The following is a 26362-nucleotide window of genomic DNA, read 5'->3' on the forward strand; positions in this document are numbered from 1 at the left end:
AGATTCATATATCAATACTGGTAAATCAACATGACTGACTAGTACTGTAACTAGATTCATATATCAATACTGGTAAATCAACATGACTGAGTAGTACTGTAACTAGATTCATATATCAATACTGGTAAATCAACATGACTGACTAGTACTGTAACTAGATTCATATATCAATACTGGTAAATCAACATGACCGACTAGTACTGTAACTAGATTCATATATCAATACTGGTAAATCAACATGACCGACTAGTACTGCAACTATATTCATATATCAATACTGGTAAATCAACATGACTGACTAGTACTGTAACTAGGTTCATATATCAATACTGGTAAATCAACATGACTGAGTAGTACTGTAACTAGATTCATATATCAATACTGGTAAATCAACATGACCGACTAGTACTGTAACTAGATTCATATATCAATACTGGTAAATCAACATGACCGACTAGTACTGCAACTATATTCATATATCAATACTGGTAAATCAACATGACTGACTAGTACTGTAACTAGATTCATATATCAATACTGGTAAATCAACATGACTGAGTAGTACTGTAACTAGATTCATATATCAATACTGGTAAATAAACATGACCGACTAGTACTGTAACTAGATTCATATATCAATACTGGTAAATCAACATGACCGACTAGTACTGTAACTAGATTCATATATCAATACTGGTAAATCAACATGACCGACTAGTACTGCAACTATATTCATATATCAAAACTGGTAAATCAACATGACTGACTAGTACTGTAACTATATTCATATATCAATACTGGTAAATCAACATGACTGACTAGTACTGTAACTAGATTCATATATCAATACTGGTAAATCAACATGACTGAGTAGTACTGTAACTAGATTCATATATCAAAACTGGTAAATCAACATGACTGAGTAGTACTGTAACTAGATTCATATATCAATATTGGTAAGTCAACATGACCGACTAGTACTGCAACTATATTCATATATCAAAACTGGTAAATCAACATGACTGAGTAGTACTGTAACTAGATTCATATATCAATATTGGTAAGTCAACATGACCGACTAGTACTGCAACTATATTCATATATCAAAACTGGTAAATCAACATGACTGAGTAGTACTGTAACTAGATTCATATATCAATATTGGTAAGTCAACATGACCGACTAGTACTGCAACTATATTCATATATCAAAACTGGTAAATCAACATGACTGAGTAGTACTGTAACTAGATTCATATATCAATATTGGTAAGTCAACATGACCGACTAGTACTGTAACTAGATTCATATATCAAAACTGGTAAATCAACATGACTGAGTAGTACTGTAACTAGATTCATATATCAATACTGGTAAATCAACATGACTGAGTAGTACTGTAACTAGATTCATATATCAAAACTGGTAAATCAACATGACTGAGTAGTACTGTAACTAGATTCATATATCAATATTGGTAAGTCAACATGACCGACTAGTACTGTAACTAGATTCATATATCAATACTGGTAAATCAACATGACCGACTAGTACTGTAACTAGATTCATATATCAATACTGGTAAATCAACATGACTGAGTAGTACTGTAACTAGATTCATATATCAAAACTGGTAAATCAACATGACTGAGTACTACTGTAACTAGATTCATATATCAATACTGGTAAATCAACATGACTGACTAGTACTGTAACTAGATTCATATATCAATACTGGTAAATCAACATGACTGACTAGTACTGTAACTAGATTCATATATCAATACTGGTAAATCAACATGACTGAGTAGTACTGTAACTAGATTCATATATCAATACTGGTAAATCAACATGACTGACTAGTACTGTAACTAGATTCATATATCAATACTGGTAAATCAACATGACTGACTAGTACTGTAACTAGATTCATATATCAAAACTGGTAAATCAACATGACTGACTAGTACTGTAACTAGATTCATATATCAAAACTGGTAAATCAACATGACTGACTAGTACTGTAACTAGATTCATATATCAATACTGGTAAATCAACATGACTGACTAGTACTGTAACTAGATTCATATATCAATACTGGTAAATCAACATGACTGACTAGTACTGTAACTAGATTCATATATCAAAACTGGTAAATCAACATGACTGACTGGTACTGTAACTAGATTCATATATCAATACTGGTAAATCAACATGACTGACTAGTACCGTAACTAGATTCATATATCAATACTGGTAAATCAACATGACTGAGTAGTACTGCAACTAGATTCATATATCAATACTGGTAAATCAACATGACTGACTAGTACTGTAACTAGATTCATATATCAATACTGGTAAATCAACATGACTGAGTAGTACTGTAACTAGATTCATATATCAATACTGGTAAATCAACATGACTGACTAGTACTGTAACTAGATTCATATATCAATACTGGTAAATCAACATGACTGAGTAGTACTGTAACTAGATTCATATATCAATACTGGTAAATCAACATGACTGACTAGTACTGTAACTAGATTCATATATCAATACTGGTAAATCAACATGACTGACTAGTACTGTAACTAGATTCATATATCAATACTGGTAAATCAACATGACTGACTAGTACTGTAACTAGATTCATATATCAATACTGGTAAATCAAGATGACCGACTAGTACTGTAACTAGATTCATATATCAATATTGGTAAGTCAACATGACCGACTAGTACTGCAACTATATTCATATATCAAAACTGGTAAATCAACATGACTGACTAGTACTGTAACTAGATTCATATATCAATACTGGTAAATCAACATGACTGACTAGTACTGTAACTAGATTCATATATCAATACTGGTAAATCAACATGACTGAGTAGTACTGTAACTAGATTCATATATCAATACTGGTAAATCAACATGACATGACTGAGTAGTACTGTAACTAGATTCATATATCAATACTGGTAAATCAACATGACTGAGTAGTACTGTAACTAGATTCATATATCAATACTAATAAATCAACATGACTGAGTAGTACTGTAACTAGATTCATATATCAAAACTGGTAAATCAACATGACTGACTAGTACTGTAACTAGATTCATATATCAATACTGGTAAATCAACATGACTGACTAGTACTGTAACTAGATTTATATATCAATACTGGTAAAGCAACATGACTGAGTAGTACTGTAACTAGATTCATATATCAATACTGGTAAATCAACATGACTGAGTAGTACTGAAACTAGATTCATATATCAATACTGGTAAATCAACATGACTGACTAGTACTGTAACTAGATTTATATATCAATACTGGTAAATCAACATGACTGACTAGTACTGTAACTAGATTCATATATCAAAACTGGTAAATCAACATGACTGAGTAGTACTGTAACTAGATTCATATATCAATACTGGTAAATCAACATGACTGACTAGTACTGTAACTAGATTCATATACCAATACTGGTAAATCAACATGACTGACTAGTACTGTAACTAGATTCATATATCAAAACTGGTAAATCAACATGACTGACTAGTACTGTAACTAGATTCATATATCAATACTGGTAAATCAACATGACTGACTAGTACTGTAAGTAGATTCATATATCAATACTGGTAAATCAACATGACTGACTAGTACTGTAACTAGATTCATATATCAAAACTGGTAAATCAACATGACTGAGTAGTACTGTAACTAGATTCATATATCAATACTGGTAAATCAACATGACTGACTAGTACTGTAACTAGATTCATATACCAATACTGGTAAATCAACATGACTGACTAGTACTGTAACTAGATTCATATATCAATACTGGTAAATCAACATGACTGACTAGTACTGTAACTAGATTCATATATCAATACTGGTAAATCAACATGACTGAGTAGTACTGTAACTAGATTCATATATCAATACTGGTAAATCAACATGACTGACTAGTACTGTAACTAGATTCATATATCAATACTGGTAAATCAACATGACTGACTAGTACTGTAACTAGATTCATATATCAATACTGGTAAATCAAGATGACCGACTAGTACTGTAACTAGATTCATATATCAATATTGGTAAGTCAACATGACCGACTAGTACTGCAACTATATTCATATATCAAAACTGGTAAATCAACATGACTGACTAGTACTGTAACTAGATTCATATATCAATACTGGTAAATCAACATGACTGACTAGTACTGTAACTAGATTCATATATCAATACTGGTAAATCAACATGACTGAGTAGTACTGTAACTAGATTCATATATCAATACTGGTAAATCAACATGACTGAGTAGTACTGTAACTAGATTCATATATCAATACTGGTAAATCAACATGACTGAGTAGTACTGTAACTAGATTCATATATCAATACTAATAAATCAACATGACTGAGTAGTACTGTAACTAGATTCATATATCAAAACTGGTAAATCAACATGACTGACTAGTACTGTAACTAGATTCATATATCAATACTGGTAAATCAACATGACTGACTAGTACTGTAACTAGATTTATATATCAATACTGGTAAAGCAACATGACTGAGTAGTACTGTAACTAGATTCATATATCAATACTGGTAAATCAACATGACTGAGTAGTACTGAAACTAGATTCATATATCAATACTGGTAAATCAACATGACTGACTAGTACTGTAACTAGATTTATATATCAATACTGGTAAATCAACATGACTGACTAGTACTGTAACTAGATTCATATATCAAAACTGGTAAATCAACATGACTGAGTAGTACTGTAACTAGATTCATATATCAATACTGGTAAATCAACATGACTGACTAGTACTGTAACTAGATTCATATACCAATACTGGTAAATCAACATGACTGACTAGTACTGTAACTAGATTCATATATCAAAACTGGTAAATCAACATGACTGACTAGTACTGTAACTAGATTCATATATCAATACTGGTAAATCAACATGACTGACTAGTACTGTAAGTAGATTCATATATCAATACTGGTAAATCAACATGACTGACTTGTACTGTAACTAGATTCATATATCAATACTGGTAAATCAACATGACTGAGTAGTACTGTAACTAGATTCATATATCAATACTGGTAAATCAACATGACTGACTAGTACTGTAACTAGATTCATATATCAATACTGGTAAATCAACATGACTGAGTAGTACTGTAACTAGATTCATATATCAATACTGGTAAATCAACATGACTGAGTAGTACTGTAACTAGATTCATATATCAATACTGGTAAATCAACATGACTGACTAGTACTGTAACTAGATTCATATATCAATACTGGTAAATCAACATGACTGAGTAGTACTGTAACTAGATTCATATAAGGAGAAGATCAAGCAACAAAAATAAAATTTGTAAATTAACGTATAAGTGTTGACAAGACTGTACTGGTAAAGAAAAAAATCAAGCAAGAAATATGAAACTTCAAAAAACTTACAAGTTTTGACCAGATACTGATTGGTCACTCCTGGATGATGCACATCATGAACAGCTGCTGCAAATAATGCAGCAAAAACTTCTAGGTCTGTAAATACTGACTAGAAAAAACAAAAAAAATAAATAAATACAAGTACAGTTGGATAAGAAAAATAGTAAGTTGGCACATGCTGACCATGATATTTATATGTAACTAGTTTAAAGTCTGAATACAATTGACTGTCAACAGCTCCTCAGAAAGAAACATTGCTGTTGACCTATAAAATTACGATGTAAAAAAAAAGTTTTTAGGTAAATACACGTATGACAAAAAAAAAAAAAGATTTTGTCTTATGCATTCTATTTTCAAATTTTGTACATGCAGCAGTTATCAACCGTCCCAAAAAAACAAAACTACCCATTACTTAGCATAAGGGTGTATTTGCTACACCCACTATTTCTGTTCATGGTTTTTCTTACTGAATATAATGATATAGTGTTTGTAGGGTTAACTGCAGTAAACTCTATATGAACATAATTGTGCTGTCTGTTACATGTTCACGCAAGTACTTCACAGGGTGTGGAATAGTGGTTCATTATGTACATGTGGAGGTCTATGCAATTTTGCATTTTACAGTTTTTATGGGCATTTTTTACAACTACCTTACCTCCTGTTGATGGATCTTTAGTAAATCTCCCATGTAGCTTTGTTGGGTCCATATGAAGAGATTTAAATTTTTAGTTTTGCAATTTGCATTTTGAGGTTTTTATGGTCATTTTTGTAATTTTTACAATTAATATAAAGGAAGCAAGTTTCCATGTTTAAAGGTAACATATCATTAATAACGAATTAACATAACTTTCATTCAAGGTATAAATACTCCAGGTAACATTTCTAATATTCACTTAAATTTCTAGATTTCCCTCCGTTCTGGGTCCAGAAAGGATTAAGGAACCAAAGTGAGAAACAAAATACAAGTATAGTTGAATTGTTAATATCTTTTAATTTTCTCTTTAAAATCTAATGAAAATCTTTTATTATTTTCTAAGATGATGACTAAGTTTCTTATACATATATATTTAGTTATTTCAAAGCTTTAGTAACAATCTTTCAAGAGTATTTTTTCTTTTGGTTGTGAATACTGAATCTGTTCATTTACCTGATTCTTTATGTGTTTATATTTATGTGTCTTTTAGTGTAAATACTTAGAAAATAACTTTTTTTAGTACACAATATCCTTGTGATAAATGTACATTACATTTGATAGATTTTCGATTCAATCTTTTCTAAGACCATTGTTCATTTAAGTAGTTGTTTATTTAACTGGATTTTTGCAGATGATTTAACCACATCTTTCATCAATGTTTAACAAACAACAACTTGCTACATAATTGACTCTTGAAATTGTTGGTACTTGATGAAACTCTATAATTATAGAATTGAAGAAAAACAAGAAAATTGTATGTTTCACAAATACGCCATTTATTCACAACCACTGTTTTGCCATTAAAGGCATCATGATGTGAAATGCACAAGTGTTTTATAACATTTCTGATAAACATACTCAGTTCTTACATTTTGATGAAAGAACTTGAAACTCTCTCGCAATTACAAGTGAAAAAAAAGAAAATCAGAAAAAAGTGTTCAGTTTCAAATCTTGACACAAGGACATTTAAATGCCATACAGCTGCCCACAGTCATTTGAAATAGTAACAAATAATACTCAAAATCACATATTTACGTGTCATTAGCTTGTTCAATAAACCTAATTCATAACACACAACTAAGAAAACTGGTTACAACTTATGAGAAATTATTTTTCCAAATGTGACAGAAACAGAAAGGTTACACCAGTACTTACGTGAAATGCAGGAGAGAACAGGAGAACATTGATTGATTGAGTTACATCAGCTGCATGGATCCTGTTATGGTACGGGATTTGGAGGTAGTGATCTTCTAGAGTTACTAGAAAGTTAACCAAAGTCTTTTCCGAGATCTTGAAAGCATTCAATAAACCTCTGTCCTTAAGCAATAAAAAACATTAAAACTTTTATGTCTCTTAATAATAAAGATTTTAGATAAAAACATCCAAATCTAATGTTCAGATATGGAGTTGACTTGAAAAAATAACTGCTACATCTTTCCAAGAATACTTAATATATTTCAAGAATTAATTTATAATGATGATAAGATTACAGAATACTTAATACATTTCATGAATTAACTTATAATGGTGATAAAATTACAGAATACTTAATACATTTTATGAGTTAACTTATAATGATGGTAAAAGTTACAGTACACATTATTCATAAAATATAAATTGTATAAAGACAAAAAATGGAATATGTGTTGGAGAAAAAATATAAACCAAATTATTGAAAAAAAATCTGGTTACTGAATAGTGGAATGCTGAACTCTAATTCTACCTATTAAAATCAGAAACTGATTTACTGTATATAGTAGTGTTAGTGAGGGAATCTGATGATACAAATACCAATGAACAATTTATAATTAAGTACTCACTTTAAAAATTGCATACATCACTGCTGTAAGTGGCCGGTGAGAAGAATATTCTGTAATCCTAAAAATGTCTACTCCCCACTTGTCTGTACTTTCAAGAAACTGTGAAAACAAATAGCTTGAAGTGATGCACAGATGTTTACAAAAGGCATTTTCGAAAAACTTTAAAAATGTACAATGTGATATCCATGATTACAAACATGGTTAACTGAAACATGGTAAACTTTATGACAATAATAGCTTGCATAGAAATGTCTAGAGACAAATTATATTTAAAAAAAAAACATTATTCTTAACCAGGACAAAACATTTTCAACATGCCCACATTTGTAACCTTCTTAATATATACAGTTTTGTGGATTTACTTAATGTGTTAACTGATATGACTACACATTATTACATTTCTTAATCTATAAGAATTTTTTTGTAACTGTATCTGTATTACCTCTCCCACTTCTTCTTCATGTGGTGTGTTTACTCCATATTTTGGCAGACTTGTAATGCTGCTTGTTTGACACATTGACTCCTTAACTCCAGAGATATGAAATATTGTTTGCTCAATGCCATATTGGGATTTGTGATTCTCCGTTGGCTTTGTTGGAATATCGAGGTCTTGGTTATCTAATTAAAGCCAGAAATCTTTAAGTTTATTATTTATACAACACTTAGCTATCATCTCTGTAGAGAACAAATCAATGTCTGTCAGTAATAGTCAGTTACCATCTCTACAGAAGAGTACAAAGTAATATTTGTCAGTAATACAGACTATAATCATCTCTTGTAAAAGAGGACAAAGTAATATTTGCCAGTAATACAGTCAGTCACCCCTACAGAGGAGGACAAAGTGACACCTGACAGTAATGCAGTCCCATACATAAAAATGTACAAACAGTGCAAGTCAGATGAATCATTGTAATAGACACACATAAGTACTGGTAATTATAATTATTATTTCAATAAAAAACTTTATACTAATTAAAATGTATACTTTTAGGTTTTTTTATGCATGTTTTATTCACAAGTACACCTAATGGTATTTTCAAGCTACATCAACTTGTTTTCTTATAAAACAAGTATAAAACGTATAATTTTATATTTCCAGAATTATCCAATAATTAAGTAAGACATTTAAAATAATTTGGTCAGACTACCTTATATATAGTTCCATCCCTGAAATGTTTTTGTAAAGTTATCTCCATAAATAATGTAATTTTGTGATAACAAAACCTTTGTTAACCTTAAGATCACAAAAGAAGGTTGAAATGTTGTTCTGTACTTTATTTTAATTAAAGTTTTAATATCCACACCAGTTCTTTTGGGAACACAAAACTTGTGGTTTGATACCTGAAAAATATTTTGCCAGAATAAAGAGTAAGATATTCTGACAGATGTAAAAGATGTGATTCTTCAAGTTAAGACAATTAAAGTACCAATATTCTAAACTAAATAACAACTCTGTACATGCATGATCTGTAAACTTACCCAAAAATGTACTAAAGATATAATCTGAGATCTGACTTCCTGATTTAGATTCTGAGAAATCTCCAAGTTCCTTATTTAACATCCTCTTGAACTAAAAATAAGGTAAACAACTATTTTAAGAAATTATAATCTACAAAACCAAGGTTGAACTACATACAGATAAACTAATTACTACTTTCATTTCATTGTTCATAAATGACATAGTACAATATTGATTATTTAGCTGTTGGTAACTTTTATTACATTGTTACCAAATGACAGTACAATGTTGATTACTTAGCTATTGTTAACATTTATTACATTGTTGCTAAATAACAGTACAATGTTGATTACTTAGCTATTGTTAACATTTATTACATTGTTGCTAAATAACAGTACAATGTTGATTACTTAGCTATTGTTAACATTTATTACATTGTTGCTAAATAACAGTACAATATTGATTACTTAGCTGTTGATAACTTTTATTACATTGTTACCAAATGACAGCACAATGTTGATTACTTAGCTGTTGTTAACATTTATTACATTGTTGCTAAATAACAGTACAATGTTGATTACTTAGCTGTTGATAACTTTTATTACATTGTTATTAAATGACAGCACAATATTGATTACTTAGCTGTTGGTAACTTTTATTACATTGTTACTAAATGACAGCACAATATTGATTACTTAGCTGTTGATAACTTTTATTACATTGTTACCAAATGACAGTAGAATGTTGATTACTTAGCTGTTGTTAACTTTTATTACATTGTTCCTGAATGACATCGTAGAATCACTAATCTTGTGGCATACAACAGTTTTATATTATTGTATTCTTCTATTCAAAACTTGCCACTTGATAATGCCACATGAAGCTGGCAAAACACGGCATTTCAAAGAATAATGGTTTTATATATATCCATAAACAGAAATATTGCTGGACTGATAAGTTATTCCTATACTACACAACTGGTAACTGGTCTTCAAGATAAATATGTCACCAACTATTGATCTATTTATAGTTAGTAGTTTAAAGTAAATGTAAAGAATGTGAATACTATTAATAGATAATCAAAGTTTGATAAGGACTTTTGAAGAGCTTACTTCATAGAAGTACATAACCCTAAAAAATATAATAACACATTTATATGTTAAGATTTAAACATATTCTGATATCTATACATCAGTGTGTTAGCACCACTTGCTGATCTCAACACTTTTATCCTAAACACAATGTACATACCTTACTTGAGGTTGTATCTCCCACAGACCTATGTGCCTGCAGTGTTTTTAGTTGGTCTATACACCAGTCAAATCTTCCTAGAGTGTTTATTATTAACTTGTATACTGATCCTCTGTGTGAACTTTAATCACACTGATTAGTTTTCTTTAATATGATAAGTGTGAAAAATAGACTTTATCACAGTTTAACATAGAGATTAATTGACAAAAGCCAATAATTACATAATCCTTTAACACACTTCCAAATTTTTGTATAATGCAATATAGTGGTGAAGATAAGAAAAAACAACAACTTTTTAACAGTTGTATTCAGAAAGATGTTTAGAATTGGATATTTTCCTTGAATATTACATGTTCATTCTTCACCTGAATGACAGCAAAATTAAATCTCCAGATTACGACCTATTGTCAACCAGTTTCTCTCAAACAGCATTCATGTAACTAAGGTTTAACTTACTCGACCTATTCATTATTTCAGTGTTTCATTTGAACAGATTAAAAACTGTAACATTTAATGAATTATATTCATGAAGCTTTATGTATACAGAATCAGAGGGATACTTAGAAAAATTTCACCAGTACAGCTCAGTATTACCAAGGTTTGAAAACAGTAAAAAAGTAAAACAGAATAAATATCAAGTAAACCATAAACAAGAATAAATGAAGAATATATGTATGGATCAAGTAAACCATAAACAAGGATGAATGAAGAATATATGTATGGATCAAGTAAACCATAAACAAGGATGAATGAAGAATATATGTATGGATCAAGTAAACCATAAACAAGGATGAATGAAGAATGTACTATGGATATTAAGTAAAAAATGAAATCTAGAGAAATGACTTTACTATCATGGAGAAGAGACACAAGAATAAGGTTATCCATCTCAGAATTTTGTTTTATTTTGGTTTAGAGCATTGAAGGAGAAAAAGAAAAGGAAAATGAAACATAATCTCTTGAGGTCTTAATTTACCTATAATCTTATTTGACACTGGACATGAATTGTTACTTGGTGAAGAACTCTTGATCTGTGGACATTAAAATATATGATAAAGGTCAACGTTTCTATGACCAAATGAAAATATTTGAACTTCTGTTAATGTTTTTACTAATTTATGCACCTAAATATAAAACTACTTCATCCAATAAGGGTAAAGTGTTGAGTTATAAGTTTTAAAACATGTTTATCTACTGACTATAAGCTTGATTAAGTTACTGACCTGATCAGCAGAACTTGAAGACTGATGTTTAATGATAATTATTTTACAAATATGACTTGAAATTTTATGCTCAGTGATAAAGATCTAACTAAAAGAAAAAAGTATAACACTTGAAAAGAAAGATCTACCCAATAAAAACTGAGGATTATTACTCAGTGATAAAGATCTAACTAAAAGAAAAAAGTATAACACTTGAAAAGAAAGATCTACCCAATAAAAACTGAGGAGTATTACTCAGTGATAAAGATCTAAGCAACAAGACTTGAAGAGTAATATCCAAAGATTACAAAGCATGAAATTGTTTGACTACCATATGGCAATTGATTAATTATACCAGCAGTGATACATTATCATTATCCTACAAATTAATTACACATCATTGTTATACTACCATTATCCTAGAACTTAATTATACCAACAATGATATGTTAACATTACCCTAAAACGTAATTATACTTGCAGTAATATATTAACATTATTCCAAAACGTAATTATACTTGCAGTAATATATTAACATTATTCCAAAACGTAATTATGTCAGCAATGATATATTAACATTACCCTAAAACTTAATTATACCAGCAGTGATATATTAACTTTACCCTAGAACTTAATTATACCAACAATGATATATTAACATACCCTAAAACTTAATTATACCAGCAGTGATATATTAACATTATTCCAAAACTTAAATATGTCAGCAATGATATATTAACATATCCTATAACTTAATTATACCAGTTCAAAATGAAAGCTATGCATATGAAGGATGACAAATGAAGCAGTGTTACATTATTGCTAGAGAGGGTGAACAAGTATCTGAAATAGTTTCAAAAGTTTCAATCATTACAGTAGATGTTATCACAGAAAACTCACCAGGAGAGAGATCTTTAAAGAATACACAGCCATAAAGTTAAGATAATGAATTAGTTAAGCCTTGCTATTAAACATGGTAATCACATACTGGGAAAACTTTGTAATAACTATTATAATGGTAATTTTTTTGCAGGTTGAGATATCACATCTGGACCACTATACTGCGAAGAGAATATTACACAAGTTACATCACATGAAGATCCTGTTGAATATTCTAAAAATAGAAGCTTGGCATATTTCTCACCAGAAACTGTCAGCACTGTTAATTATAATTAGCTTAGGTTGAAATTTATACAAATAAGGCTTAAACAAGCCACACCCTTAGTCTTTACATAGACTACCAAAACATGTTTTACTGGTTTATATAAACCTCAGAAGACCCATGGGAAAAATTAAAGATATTTCTAAACTAAATAGGATTAATTATGTAAATTATGTCTGATAGTTTAAAATGAAAGATATTACAGTAGGGGAGCATTGACATAATATTTGGAGAGAAGTTTTTGGATATATGTTTGAACAAATGTATCAGTATCTGTCTATTTAATAAGTTTTAATAACTATCCAGTGTGTAAAAGTTTATAATAATATACTGAAATAACTCCAATAACTTAATAATAATGGTGTAAAATATTTTACTGAAAAACATAGTATTATTACTGTCCAAACCAAAGTCGCCCTGACCTATCTAATTCAACCTGTTTTCCAACACATTGTCTCTTAGGTCTGATATATAACAATTATAACTAAATTATTAATTTAGATATTTTTTAGATGTATGAAATGCATCAATGATTCTTTTTAATGAAAACTGAATATCTTCTATCCTTTCATCCAACCCAATCTGGTAACCCATTGCTAAGGTTCAGAGCTTATAACACTAAAATGTAGGATTTGATCCCTGCACTAGGCATAGTAAAGAGTGTCAATTGTGTAGCTATGAGTTATACAAAAACAAGGCTTTTATTCATCATACCATCCACTACTGAAGAAATCTGTGTATCCAGTTGTCTAGTGTTCTAACCATTACAACACACATATTGTTCAGGATTAATAAAACAGATGAAATCTTTAGTTTATTTTCTATGTAAAATACACAAGAGTAATTAACTGAAATACTAACAATATTTTTATTTAAATGTTTTGTGTGACTCGTGTAACAATGAACGAGGAAACAAAGGATATGGACCCACAAACAATACAGTTTTGTGCATAGTGTTTAACAACCCATGTGGACCACCACAAACAGGCAATTCAGAATTAAAACACTTGTCCATGTAATCACCATATCTAATAATTAATATATGACTTACGTTTCAGCTTCATTTATTAGATACCTTGAACACTCTATGTCAGTTTTATTTGATACCTTGACTACTACAGAGACTGAAAAACTGCCTTGGTAGCTATGAATGAGATCTCAACATGAAAAGTAATTATTGCTAATGTTATAAGTAGTGCTATGCCAGAGCTTAAAATCTAAAATAGCTTTGTTATTTTTACCATGAGAGTCAGTAGATTTGAATCTAAAGTAGTTCGTGTTATATTACCAGAACCACTAGCTTTTAATATAAAGTAGTTTTGTTATTATCACCAGAACCACTAGCTTTTAATATAAAGTAGTTCTTGTTATTATTACCAGAACCATTAGCTTTTAATATAAAGTAGTTCTTGTTATTATCACCAGAACCATTAGCTTTTAATATAAAGTAGTTCTTGTTATTATTACCAGAACCACTAGCTTTTAATATAAAGTAATTATTATTATTACCAGAACCACTAGCTTTTAATATGAAGTAGTTCTTGTTATTATCACCAGAACCACTAGCTTTTAATATAAAGTAATTATTATTATTACCAGAACCACTAGCTTTTAATATAAAGTAGTTCTTGTTATTATTACCAGAACCACTAGCTTTTAATATAAAGTAGTTCTTGTTATTATTACCAGAACCATTAGCTTTTAATATAAAGTAGTTCTTGTTATTATTACCAGAACCACTAGCTTTTAATATAAAGTAGTTCTTGTTATTATTACCAGAACCATTAGCTTTTAATATAAAGTAGTTCTTGTTATTATTACCAGAACCACTAGCTTTTAATATAAAGTAATTATTATTATTACCAGAACCACTAGCTTTTAATATAAAGTAATTATTATTATTACCAGAACCATTAGCTTTTAATATAAAGTAGTTCTTGTTATTATTACCAGAACCATTAGCTTTTAATATAAAGTAGTTCTTGTTATTATTACGAGAACCACTAGCTTTTAATATGAAGTAGTTCTTGTTATTATTACCAAAACCACTAGCTTTTAATATAAAGTAGTTCTTGTTATTATTACCAGAACCATTAGCTTTTAATATAAAGTAGTTCTTGTTATTATTACAAGAACCACTAGCTTTTAATATGAAGTAGTTCTTGTTATTACCAAAACCACTAGCTTTTAATATAAAGTAGTTCTTGTTATTATTACCAGAACCATTAGCTTTTAATATGAAGTAGTTCTTGTTATTATTACGAGAACCACTAGCTTTTAATATAAAATAGTTCTTGTTATTATCACCAGAACCACTAGCTTTTAATATGAAGTAGTTCTTGTTATTATCACCAGAACCACTAGCTTTTAATATGAAGTAGTTATTGTTATTATCACCAGAACCACTAGCTTTTAATATAAAGTAGTTCTTGTTATCACCAGAACCATTAGCTTTTAATATAAAATAGTTTTGTTATTATTACCAGAATCATTAGCTTTTAATATGAAGTAGTTCTTGTTATTATCACCAGAACCATTAGCTTTTAATATGAAGTAGTTCTTGTTATTATTACCAAAACCACTAGCTTTTAATATAAAGTAGTTCTTGTTATTATTACCAGAACCATTAGCTTTTAATATAAAGTAGTTCTTGTTCTTATCACCAGAACCATTAGCTTTTAATATGAAGTAGTTCTTGTTATTATTACCAAAACCACTAGCTTTTAATATAAAGTAGTTCTTGTTATTATTACCAGAACCATTAGCTTTTAATATAAAGTAGTTCTTGTTATTATTACGAGAACCACTAGCTTTTAATATAAAATAGTTCTTGTTATTATCACCAGAACCACTAGCTTTTAATATAAAGTAGTTCTTGTTATTATCACCAGAACCACTAGCTTTTAATATGAAGTAGTTCTTGTTATTATCACCAGAACCACTAGCTTTTAATATAAAGTAGTTCTTGTTATCACCAGAACCATTAGCTTTTAATATAAAATAGTTTTGTTATTATTACCAGAATCATTAGCTTTTAATATGAAGTAGTAGTTATTATTATTACCAGAACCACTAGCTTTTAATATAAAGTAGTTCTTGTTCTTATCACCAGAACCATTAGCTTTTAATATAAAGTAGTTCTTGTTATTATCACCAGAACCACTAGCTTTTAATATGAAGCAGTTCTTGTTATTATCACCAGAACCACTAGCTTTTAATATAAAGTAGTTCTTGTTATTATCACCAGAACCACTAGCTTTTAATATAAAGTAGTTCTTGTTATTATCACCAGAACCACTAGCTTTTAATATAAAGTAGTTCTTGTTATTACTGTGTTGCTTGCTTAAAACCTGGTTTACAGAAAGCTGAAGAATAAAATATATAATTCAACATTACAAAAAAGTGTTGTTTAACTATCATGTACTTAAGATGCACTAAAACAAATCTGTCACATTCCTATACAAGGGTAATATAATTGTTCTGAACATTTCTCAAACTCTGAAGATTTTGAGCAAATTGTGTAACAACTGTATTTTGGTCTCCATAACTACAGAACAAACAAGTAAAACAATAAAATGTTGAAAATGTAATAATTACTTTGAAAACATAAAACTTTTAAAAGTCTGTTTGTTAAGAACATTTTAATTTAATCATAAATTATCTTATTTATATACTAAATGTTTAAATAAAGCTAAAAAAAATTGTAACTGACATGAGGTAGTGGTAAATAGTATGTTAATTACATAGACAGAGACAGGTGTTAAACTGGTAGTTTACTAATCAAGAACCATTTTTAACTTTTTGTTTTCTATAGTTACAAATATTTAGCTTTTCTTTATTGAAGGAAGAAATTAAGGTAAAACTATATATTTGCATTATAAAATAAAAATGAGATTACAAATAAAAAACTTATATTTATATTTAAATATAAAAAAATAAAACAGTAAATATTTTATCTATGAAGATTAAAACATGAAAAACTTTAATGTGAATGCCAAACAAATAAGAGTAAAAGAAACAACAATATTAAAATTTGAATCTATTAAAGTTAGTCAGTGGAAAGTAGGTAGACTGAGGTTCATAGAGATAACTCCAGTTGACAACAGGTAACTGAATTATTAACTGTTAGTTGGATGATAGTATATAGATTTTGAGTTATTACAGCTGAAAATAGGTAACTAAACTATTAACTATTAGTAGGTAGATTAAGTTTCATGAAAACAGCTCCAGCTGACAACAGGTGACTAAACTAGTAGTTGTTAGTAAGATGATAGTAGGTAGATTACCCCTTAGCTTTGGAACATGCTGAATGGTGCACTTTAATTTCTTTGAGCAACAGACTGTGGAATGCACCCAACTGATTACTAAATTTTGATTGGTTGATAACTTATTTCATAAGACTCCACAGCTGAAAGATTAAGGTTCATGAAGGCAGCTAGAGCTGATAACAATATACTACAATATTAAATGTTGATAGGACACCGAGATTTATAAAAAGTGTCATCTAAACAAAAGAAACAGACTATTTAATAGTAGGATATTTTGCTTCAATTGTGTTAAAATGACTTAACTACAGAATAATATGTGGATTGATCTCAAAATAAACTGCAAGCAAAGTATCACCTGACATGAAAGAATTAGTAACAAATGTTAACTGAAATACTGGACTAAGACTTGAAGTTAACATACCCCACACTGCCAGGCACCTGTAGAAGCTTCTCCCAAAAGGAGCACCAATGTTTGTCCCTAGGAATACCAGTGCTATAGTTATGTGAGAGCTTTCTTTCCTCCTTTGGAGTAACAGCCATTTCACACCATCAATAAGTACATAGCCTGTCCCACAAAATCTGTCGTACCAGGAAGTATTCAGGAAATACATCATTCTAACAATCTGAAGAAGTGATTCAATGTTATTTTCTTTGAATTTAAAGTGTTCAAATGAATTTTCCTTCTTAAGCAAAAACATCTGTTCTAACTAAGTCTATTTTGGAACTTCTCCAACTAAAAGAAAGAAACAGCACAACACAAAGTACTAAATCTCCTTGTAAACTTCAATCTGTTCAAAGGTTAACGTACCTCCCCCTCATTTGTGAATGTTAAAATGTTTGTGTATATACAAAAAAAAAGCTATAGTAGTTATGTCAAGGCTATTTCTAGACTTATCCTCTCATGTGCTATTTATAAACTTGTTTAAAGAAATGAGGTCCAAAGATTTATTATTGTTTGACTTAAATAATACAAGAGAAATAATAGAATATTGTCATCACTACACTGAAGATGAAACATATTCTCTAGATGCACAGTTCACTGACTCTTCCAGAATAGTCTAAAGTTCAATCTCTACATTTTGAACATATTTGCAAATATCTGGGAAAATGCTCATAGTGCAGTAGTGACCACCAAAGGTCCAGATTATTTTAAAATTTTTCTGATTTCTATTTATGGCTGTAACATACACCACTGACTAATTTTAAGCATTTTTCACATTACCAAAAATGAACAAGTAATTGAGTAGTACAAAACCACAAATGCAAGCTTACTAAAATTACCAATTACTTAACTCCTTTTATGTCCCCCATTTCTCAATAAATAAATGGATGATTGTCTGCCTATATTACACCCAATAATCCTCCTCTCTCCAAGAAAAAAATCTCAAAACATTTTCCATAATGCCCTAATTCAGCAATATTTCAGTCTTCTGCCTTTTTATTATTCTGACTCAGGTATTACTTGCACATGATTGATGTCTGTCAGACGTTAAGAAGAGTTTGTTTATATTTGCCACATTTCACCTTTGTTCTTCATGAGATTTAAAGTTTAGTCATTTTTTTCATGTCTGAATTGATAAAAGAAATTAATAACAAATGGAAGAAAATTTTAACATATTTTTAGTTTTTTTCTACTATATAATTTTTCATTTGTCAAAATAATATACATATATATATATGATTCATATTTATTTTTTTATTTATAAAAATTTGGAAAATAATAACGTTTCTATGGCTCTCAGAATTTACATTCAACTATTTAGGATTCCCTCTGGGTTAAACTTATTTATCCCCATACCATAATAATAACCTTACTATTGTTGATGGATGTGAACATTGTTAAAATATATATGTAAAAACGGTTCGTTTGGGTTGAGAAAAATATTTTACGTAGAGGTGAGAACAATGTTTCGACCTTCTTCGGTCATCGTCAGGTTCACATTTCTCTTCAAGTGGGTTTTCTCGACATCACTGATTGTTAAAATAATTATTATCCCACCAACAATGCAAACAGAATCTTACTTTAGCTCAAGGATGAAGACAATCGCTTTCTTATTAAAAGGTGTAAACAGTTTCTTTTGGAGGAGGGTGATAAACTATTACATTTCACGGAAGGAGTCTAGGGCCTAACAGTCAGACTTAACTATTGTCGTGATAGAATGAACAACTTTAATTAATCACTTTATAAAATGAACGAGTTGTGTTATGAAAAACTACTTTACGTAAATTCACTTTGACCAAACGAACAATTATAATATTCAATTGAGAACAAAAACTAATAAAAAGTGACATTAATCGTACATATTTTATACTAATTAATTAATGAGCTTATTTTTGAAACTTTATTATACTGTTCTCATTAAATAACGTTAACAATCACGAAATATATTACATTTGAATGTTAGAACCGCGACTCTAATGTTTATAGCCTAGCTGCCCCATCTGTTGAAAATTATTAACAATATATAAAAACATTAATCATACATGTGATTTGCTAGATTTGAAAGTTAAAGTAACAAATAAAACAGTAATTGTTTTCGCGAGCGTATTACCAGTAAATAAGATATGCTGATTTATTGCAACATAGCAACATGCTGACTTGTGTCTTAAGATTTATAACGTAAAAAGTTAATATTTAGAGTTATACACGGACTTTTCTCCATATTAAAATACTTTCATTTGCAAGATTTCAGCCTTCATGGGGCAACAACGTATTCCGCGATAAAAATTCGTTTATCTGCGAAACACTGCTTTAAAATAGCTATATAGGCCTAACTTTTATCCTATATTATTTAATAGTAGTTAAATATATGGTAATATATATGAAATGGATGAATAATCTTAATATGTCAAACAAAAAAGGGATAACATCTTGTTGTGTGATACCTTATTTTTAAAAAAAGGCTTTAACTTAGTACAATGACCTGACTTACAACAAAGCTACAGTTACACTTGAGCCTGCAGACTTCGTAACAGTAACTGACAATACTGTTTATGCTCGTAGTTACACCACTTTTGAGTCTAGTCTTAGTAACAATAGTTACTTCACTTTAAGCGTAGTTTTAACATTTTTTAGTAAGAAGTTACATCTCTGTCTGTAGTCTTAGTAATAATTACACCAGTGTTCGCTGAATTACTAATCTGAATTTTAGTCATTGTTGTTATCAAATATTAATTAAGTTTAGGGTAGGTAAGTTGGTTTGAGTGTTTGCTTGTTTCTATTAAAAATAGAAACAAAATTTCAGGGCTACGTTCATTTTATGTTGTCAGATTGTGTATGTTTCTGGGCTTATGTGTGCTATGTTTTTGTGTGTTGTATTGTTTATGTTAACACAAACAGTTGTTTTACGTGTGGTAGCCATTGGCATTAGATGTTCAATGGCTACTTTAATGATTAATTTAAAACTGTCATATTGCTTTTGGGGTTTCTGTATTTAGCGAGGAATTTGTAGAATATATTTTTGGCTGCTTTTGTCATTTTCTTGTGTTTGAGCATTTGTGGATTGGGAGTGTTCTTCGTTTGATTCGATATGTCTTTAATTTGGGTGTGGATTTTTACTGCCTCTGCTATAGTCTTAACATTTGGTTTTGAATATCGCACAAAGTTACACGAGATTTATCTGAGATAGCCATCCCTAATTTAGCTGTGAAAGTCTGGAGGGAAGGCAGCTAGTCATCATCACCCATCACTAACTTTCGGGCTATTCCTTTACCAAAGAATACTGTAATTAATCGTTCCGTTACAAAGCCTCCAACACTGAAAAGTTGAGCATGTTTGGTGGGACGGGGACTCGAACCCATGATCCTCAGATTGAGAGACAAGCGCCGTAACCATACGGGGCCAATCTTAGAAACTACTATTAAACCACTGCCTAGTCTTAATATATTTGATACTGGTCAATAAATAAAAAAGGAGAAAAAGGCTTAGTAATACACCAACTTAACCCTCGTGACATTACTTCTACGGTCGCGCCTTCTCGAATAAGTTTTTTGTTCATGTTTGTGCGACCTGGAAAAATCAGGTGCTGTGTACACATCTTTCTCCTTTTATGATTCGACTTTATGTTTTTTACATTTTTACTACAGTTTAGGATTGGCTTATCATCTCGCAGCTGCCCTCTCGAGGAAGTTAGTAACGTGTTATTTACATACATTTTCTCTGGAAGAACAACTGGGCATGCGCACATCTGTATCATCACAGCGTGGGGGCAAATTCTCAGTTTAACAAGATTAAAAAAAAACTGTTTATTTTTTAAATAAAGATTCCAACTGGAACTTAAATAGTTGTTTCTGTGGAAACCAAAGAAAAACAAACTTCCGAAAAATTTTGTAATACAGTGTTTATTTTTACCCGAACTAAGCATTCTAATTATTTTTAAAAAAATGCATATATTTAATTCCTTATTTATCAAAAATCTAATAATTCCTAAGGATGTTTCAATGTAATTATTTTAACCAGTGAAGTACATATATGAGAATGAAAAAGAACGTATTAGAACTTCAGTGTATAATGTTTTTGTTAAACGACAAACCATCCATAAACGAAAGAGTTTGGCCCGGCATGGCCAGGTAGTCAAGGCACTCGACTCGTAATCTAAGGGTCCCGGGTTCGAATCCTTGTCATACCAAACATGCTCGCCCTTTCAGCCGTGGGGGTATATAATGTGACGGTCAATCCCACTATTCATTAGTAAGATAGTAACCCAAGAGTTGGCGGTGGGTGTTGATGACTAGCTGCCTTCCCTCTAGTCTTACCCTGCAAAATTAGGGAGAACTAGCGTAGATAGCCCTCCTGTAGCTTTGCGCGAAATGTAAACCAAACGAAAGAGTTTTACACAAAATACATACTGTATAAATCTCTCATTTTTTGCAAATATAAAATCAAAACCAATTTAAAAATAACCTTAAGACTGTATATACGTTTCTCTACATTTTTTTTAATGTAGTTCATCACTTTGTTACTCGTCGTTGCCAGGAAGCTTGACGGTTATTTTTATCACTAATACTAGGCTTATTAGAGTCGCTGCTTCCTATTTTAAGGCGTTTAACGACGTAAAACCGCGCGTATCCTCACTGATAGTGAGGAGCCTTAACACGTTGGCAGCTTTAAAGACCCTAACAATCGATAGGCCTAAAACCCAAATAACAAATTGGTAGCATTGCAAAGTGGCTTGATGATCTAATAGGGTCGATGGTATAAAAATTTATAAAACCGGTAGTGGACATCTGCATAGTGCCTTGATACTGGGGCACACGAAAAAAATTCATTCCGCACATGGACTGAAAATATTAGAGGGAACATTCATCATGGTGTTTCTTTGTATTGATTTTGAGCACAGCCACATTGAGCGAGGAATCTAACACAGAAGTTTAACACTGGACATCCGTAAGCTTATCGATATCCCTCCAGGGAACCACGATGGTAAGACACAAATATACAGTTCATTCAAATATAGAAACCATAATAAAGCAAAACACTAATGCTTTGAAAAGTTAGTGAATAAAACAATACTAAAATGTATCTATAACCAAAGAAGGTTAGTAAATCAAACAATACTGAAATGTAGCTATAACGAAGGAAGGTTAGTGAATGAAACAATACTAAAATGTAGCTATAACCAAGGAAGGTTAGAGAATCAAACAATACTGAAATGTAGCTATAACGAAGGAAGGTTAGTGAATGAAACAATACTAAAATGTAGCTATAACCAAGGAAGGTTAGAGAATCAAACAATACTAAAATGTAGCTATAACGAAGGAAGGTTAGTGAATGAAACAATACTAAAAAGCTATAACCAAGGAAGGTAGAATCAAACAATATAAGCAACGAAGGAAGGTTAGTGAATGAAACAATACTAAAATGTAGCTATAACCAAGGAAGGTTAGAGAATAAATACTAAAATGTAGCTATAAGCTATATGAACAATACTAAAAGGAAGGTTAGTGAATCACATAGTACTAAAATGAAGCTATAACCAAGGAAGGTTGGTAAGTCAAACAGTATTAAAATGTAGCTTTTACCAAGGAAATTTGATAAATACGTCTGATGATGTAATAATACAATCGTATCACTATTTCACGAAATAATACTTGTATCGTTATCGCTGTATTGTCACACCTCTACTGATAAATATATTAGGAATACGATAATCTCGGACCTTAGTTGTAACGAACACAGTTGTACGGTGTGTGGGAGTGTGTGTGTGTGGGGAGAGTTGAGTAACCACAATGCTCTCAAGTTAAAGTTTAATATTTTCTAGTGTAAGGTAACTAGTCACTCAACATGCAAAGCAAGATATTACTGTAGGAGGGCATTCATCACGCTTGATCCCGAATAATAGCTAGTTATCTTCTGAGTCTGATAAACATGTGTACAGCTTTGATAAACTTTATACATTTGTGTTGAACATGTGTGCAAGTAGAGACTGTTATTATCTTATTTTCTTAATTAGTTCGTTTAAAACGCTATTAAAGGTGCTACAGTTAAAAAGTTATTTCTACATAAAAACAGATAAACTGCAGAATAGATTCAACTTTATACTCTGTTCTAGCTACAGAGAATGACCAGAAGATAATATGTTTATTTGTTCAAGGTCTCAAATAAGTTGTTACAGCGCTGGGTAATCTGTTGATGAAAAAGTGTTTGTTTTGTTTTTTGAATTTCGCACAAAGCTACTCGCGGGCTATCTGTGCTAGCCGTCCCTAATTTAGCAGTGTAAGACTAGAGGGAAGGCAGCTAGTCATCACCACCCACCGCAAACTCTTGGGCTACTCTTTTACCAACGAAAAGTGGGATTGACCGTCACGTTAAAACGCCCCCACGGCTGGGAGGGCGAGCATGTTTGGCGCGACTCGGGCGCGAACCCGCGACCCTCAGATTACGAAGCGCACGCCTTTACGCGCTAGGCCATGCCAGGCCTATGAAGAAGTGAAAGAGAAATCTTGACAGAACAAATAAAATGTGGCCATGAAATTTCTACATTCAAATGTGATTTATAGAAGGAATAAAGTTTGTTTGTCTGTTCTATCTGACTACAAATAAATATATCTTTCTATATGTAGTCCTTTATAAACCTTACACTTTATTGGATAAACAAAAACTTATCATTCATTCTAATCCGATACAAGTACACAGATAAAAATAATGAAAACAAAAACAGTGTATTCTTTGTATTCAGTTTTTAATTATGTATATATATATAATAGAACAACGATAGCTTGACTACCGCCTTGCTTTACAAAGTGTATTAAGGTTTTACACATATACATGACGAAAATATTTGCACATTTAACTTTGATAGTTCTTTTAAGATAAAAGTGTTTTAGAACCCGGTATAACGTTGACTTACAAACGTACTGTGTCATAACCATCTGAGCGTTAACTTGAAACGATTACGATTAGGTGGACAACAACCAACCAGAAACATTAAACTTAACACACACGCACAAAACATATAAGTTCATCAAACTTTTGATATTATTGTTTCTATTATTTGTTTGTATTATTCCCTTGTGATGATGTAGCAGTGGGACGTTAAAAACGTAATTTTAATTCTTTCTAAGGATGTTTTACAATATTAGTATGGTGAATACTAAATTGTAGCTGCTACCTAAGTGACGTAAAAACTAGTCTCATATCACACTAACATCGGGAATGTTAATCAAATCCTATTTCTCAACCATAATCCATTCTCATTTATATACATTACATTAAACTAAATAATAAAAATATGTATAATAAGTTCAAATAATCTAACAACTATTTTTAGTAGCTCACATCAACAACATATCAACCATTTACAGTCTAGGCTATCTTTACGTCACTCCACCAATGCAGAGATTACTACTGGGCCCACGTTAAATAAATTAAAATTCAAAAAAGAATGTATTGTTGAGGTTATCGAAGTAAATCATAAGCAGAGAAAAACGGGTAATAAATCAGTATTCATGTTAGAAAAATATACATAAAAAGAAGTAAAATAATAGTAATGAACTTATAGTAAGTGAATTATACTAAGCTAATGAAAAAAACAAAGCCAAAAAAGAGAAGAGATTGGTTTGAATTTTGCGCAAAGCTACACAAGGGCTATTTGCGCTAGCCGTCCCTAATTTAGCAATAAAAGAAAGAAGGAAGGCAGCTAGACATCACCACCAACTCTTGGGCTACTCTTTTACCAACGAATAGTGGAATTGACTGTAACATTATAATGCCCTCACGGCTGAAAGGGTGAAAATCTTTAGTGTGACGGGTATTCAAACCCGCGACCCTCGGAGTATGAGTCACGTGCATTAACCACCTGGCCATGCCGGGCCAAGAGAAAATATCGTAAATTTGAAAATAATTATATTTGGGGTTAGCAGACGTCCGTCCCAATTTTTAACTTTACTTCTTTGACTTTATAAAAAACAGTAAATACATTAATGTATTATCAAGACGGCTGGCATTGGTATTATCACTTTAATTAAAATAAAGTATAGAACAGCGTTTCGACCTTTGTTAACCTGAATATGACCTAAGAAGGTCGAAACGTTGTTCTGTACTTTATTTTAATTAAAATGCTAATACCCATACCAGCCGTCTCGAGAATACAGTTTTTACTTCAAGTGGGTTTCTCGTCATCACGGAGTAAATGCATTAACTTGTCCCAGTTTATTCTGTATCTGGGTGAATTTGATGTGTACAGTTAGTCATTATACGCGACTCCTTAAATTTTGCTTGGAGAATTACTCGGCATAAGAAAGAACACGACATAATGTTCGCTTCCTCTGTTACGTTTTCTTAACCTAAACTGTCAATGCGCAACCGCAGGAATTAAGATTTAAAGTCATGTTTAGTTTCAAAAAGATAGCGAAGAAGAAAAATATTTCTTTTGAGAAGGTTCTAGATTATCGAAATTGTTTTTAATTTATTATTATTTTTAATTACATTAACTTTATTAAATTTTTCTGTGGTTTCAAAATGTGATGTAATAAACAG

The 26362-nt window shown here is 30.7% G+C and overlaps 1 protein-coding gene across 7 annotated transcripts in view; it reads right to left on the reverse strand.

The window, feature by feature from the left end:
* The window catches only part of LOC143237975 (3',5'-cyclic-AMP phosphodiesterase 4B-like), a 38233-nt gene that overhangs the window by 6611 nt on the left and 5260 nt on the right, over positions 1 to 26362 (reverse strand). For 2 of the 7 annotated variants that reach the window (XM_076477804.1, XM_076477803.1), the window contains exons 1-7: positions 19201 to 19541; positions 17807 to 18008; positions 9523 to 9613; positions 8486 to 8661; positions 8044 to 8142; positions 7379 to 7540; positions 5539 to 5638 (exon numbers count right to left, since the gene is read on the reverse strand). In XM_076477804.1, the coding sequence (XP_076333919.1) occupies positions 5539 to 5638; positions 7379 to 7540; positions 8044 to 8142; positions 8486 to 8661; positions 9523 to 9604 (619 nt within the window). In that variant the 5' untranslated portion in view covers positions 9605 to 9613; positions 17807 to 18008; positions 19201 to 19541. Of the gene's footprint in view, positions 1 to 5538; positions 5639 to 7378; positions 7541 to 8043; positions 8143 to 8485; positions 8662 to 9522; positions 9614 to 12855; positions 12980 to 17806; positions 18009 to 19200; positions 19803 to 26362 lie in introns of those variants that run through there. The other 5 variants (XM_076477799.1, XM_076477798.1, XM_076477801.1 and 2 more) reach the window with 4 other exon arrangements.

This window comes from Tachypleus tridentatus, chromosome 13 (assembly GCF_004210375.1).
Source record: "Tachypleus tridentatus isolate NWPU-2018 chromosome 13, ASM421037v1, whole genome shotgun sequence".
Taxonomy (NCBI): Eukaryota; Metazoa; Arthropoda; class Merostomata; order Xiphosura; family Limulidae; genus Tachypleus; species Tachypleus tridentatus.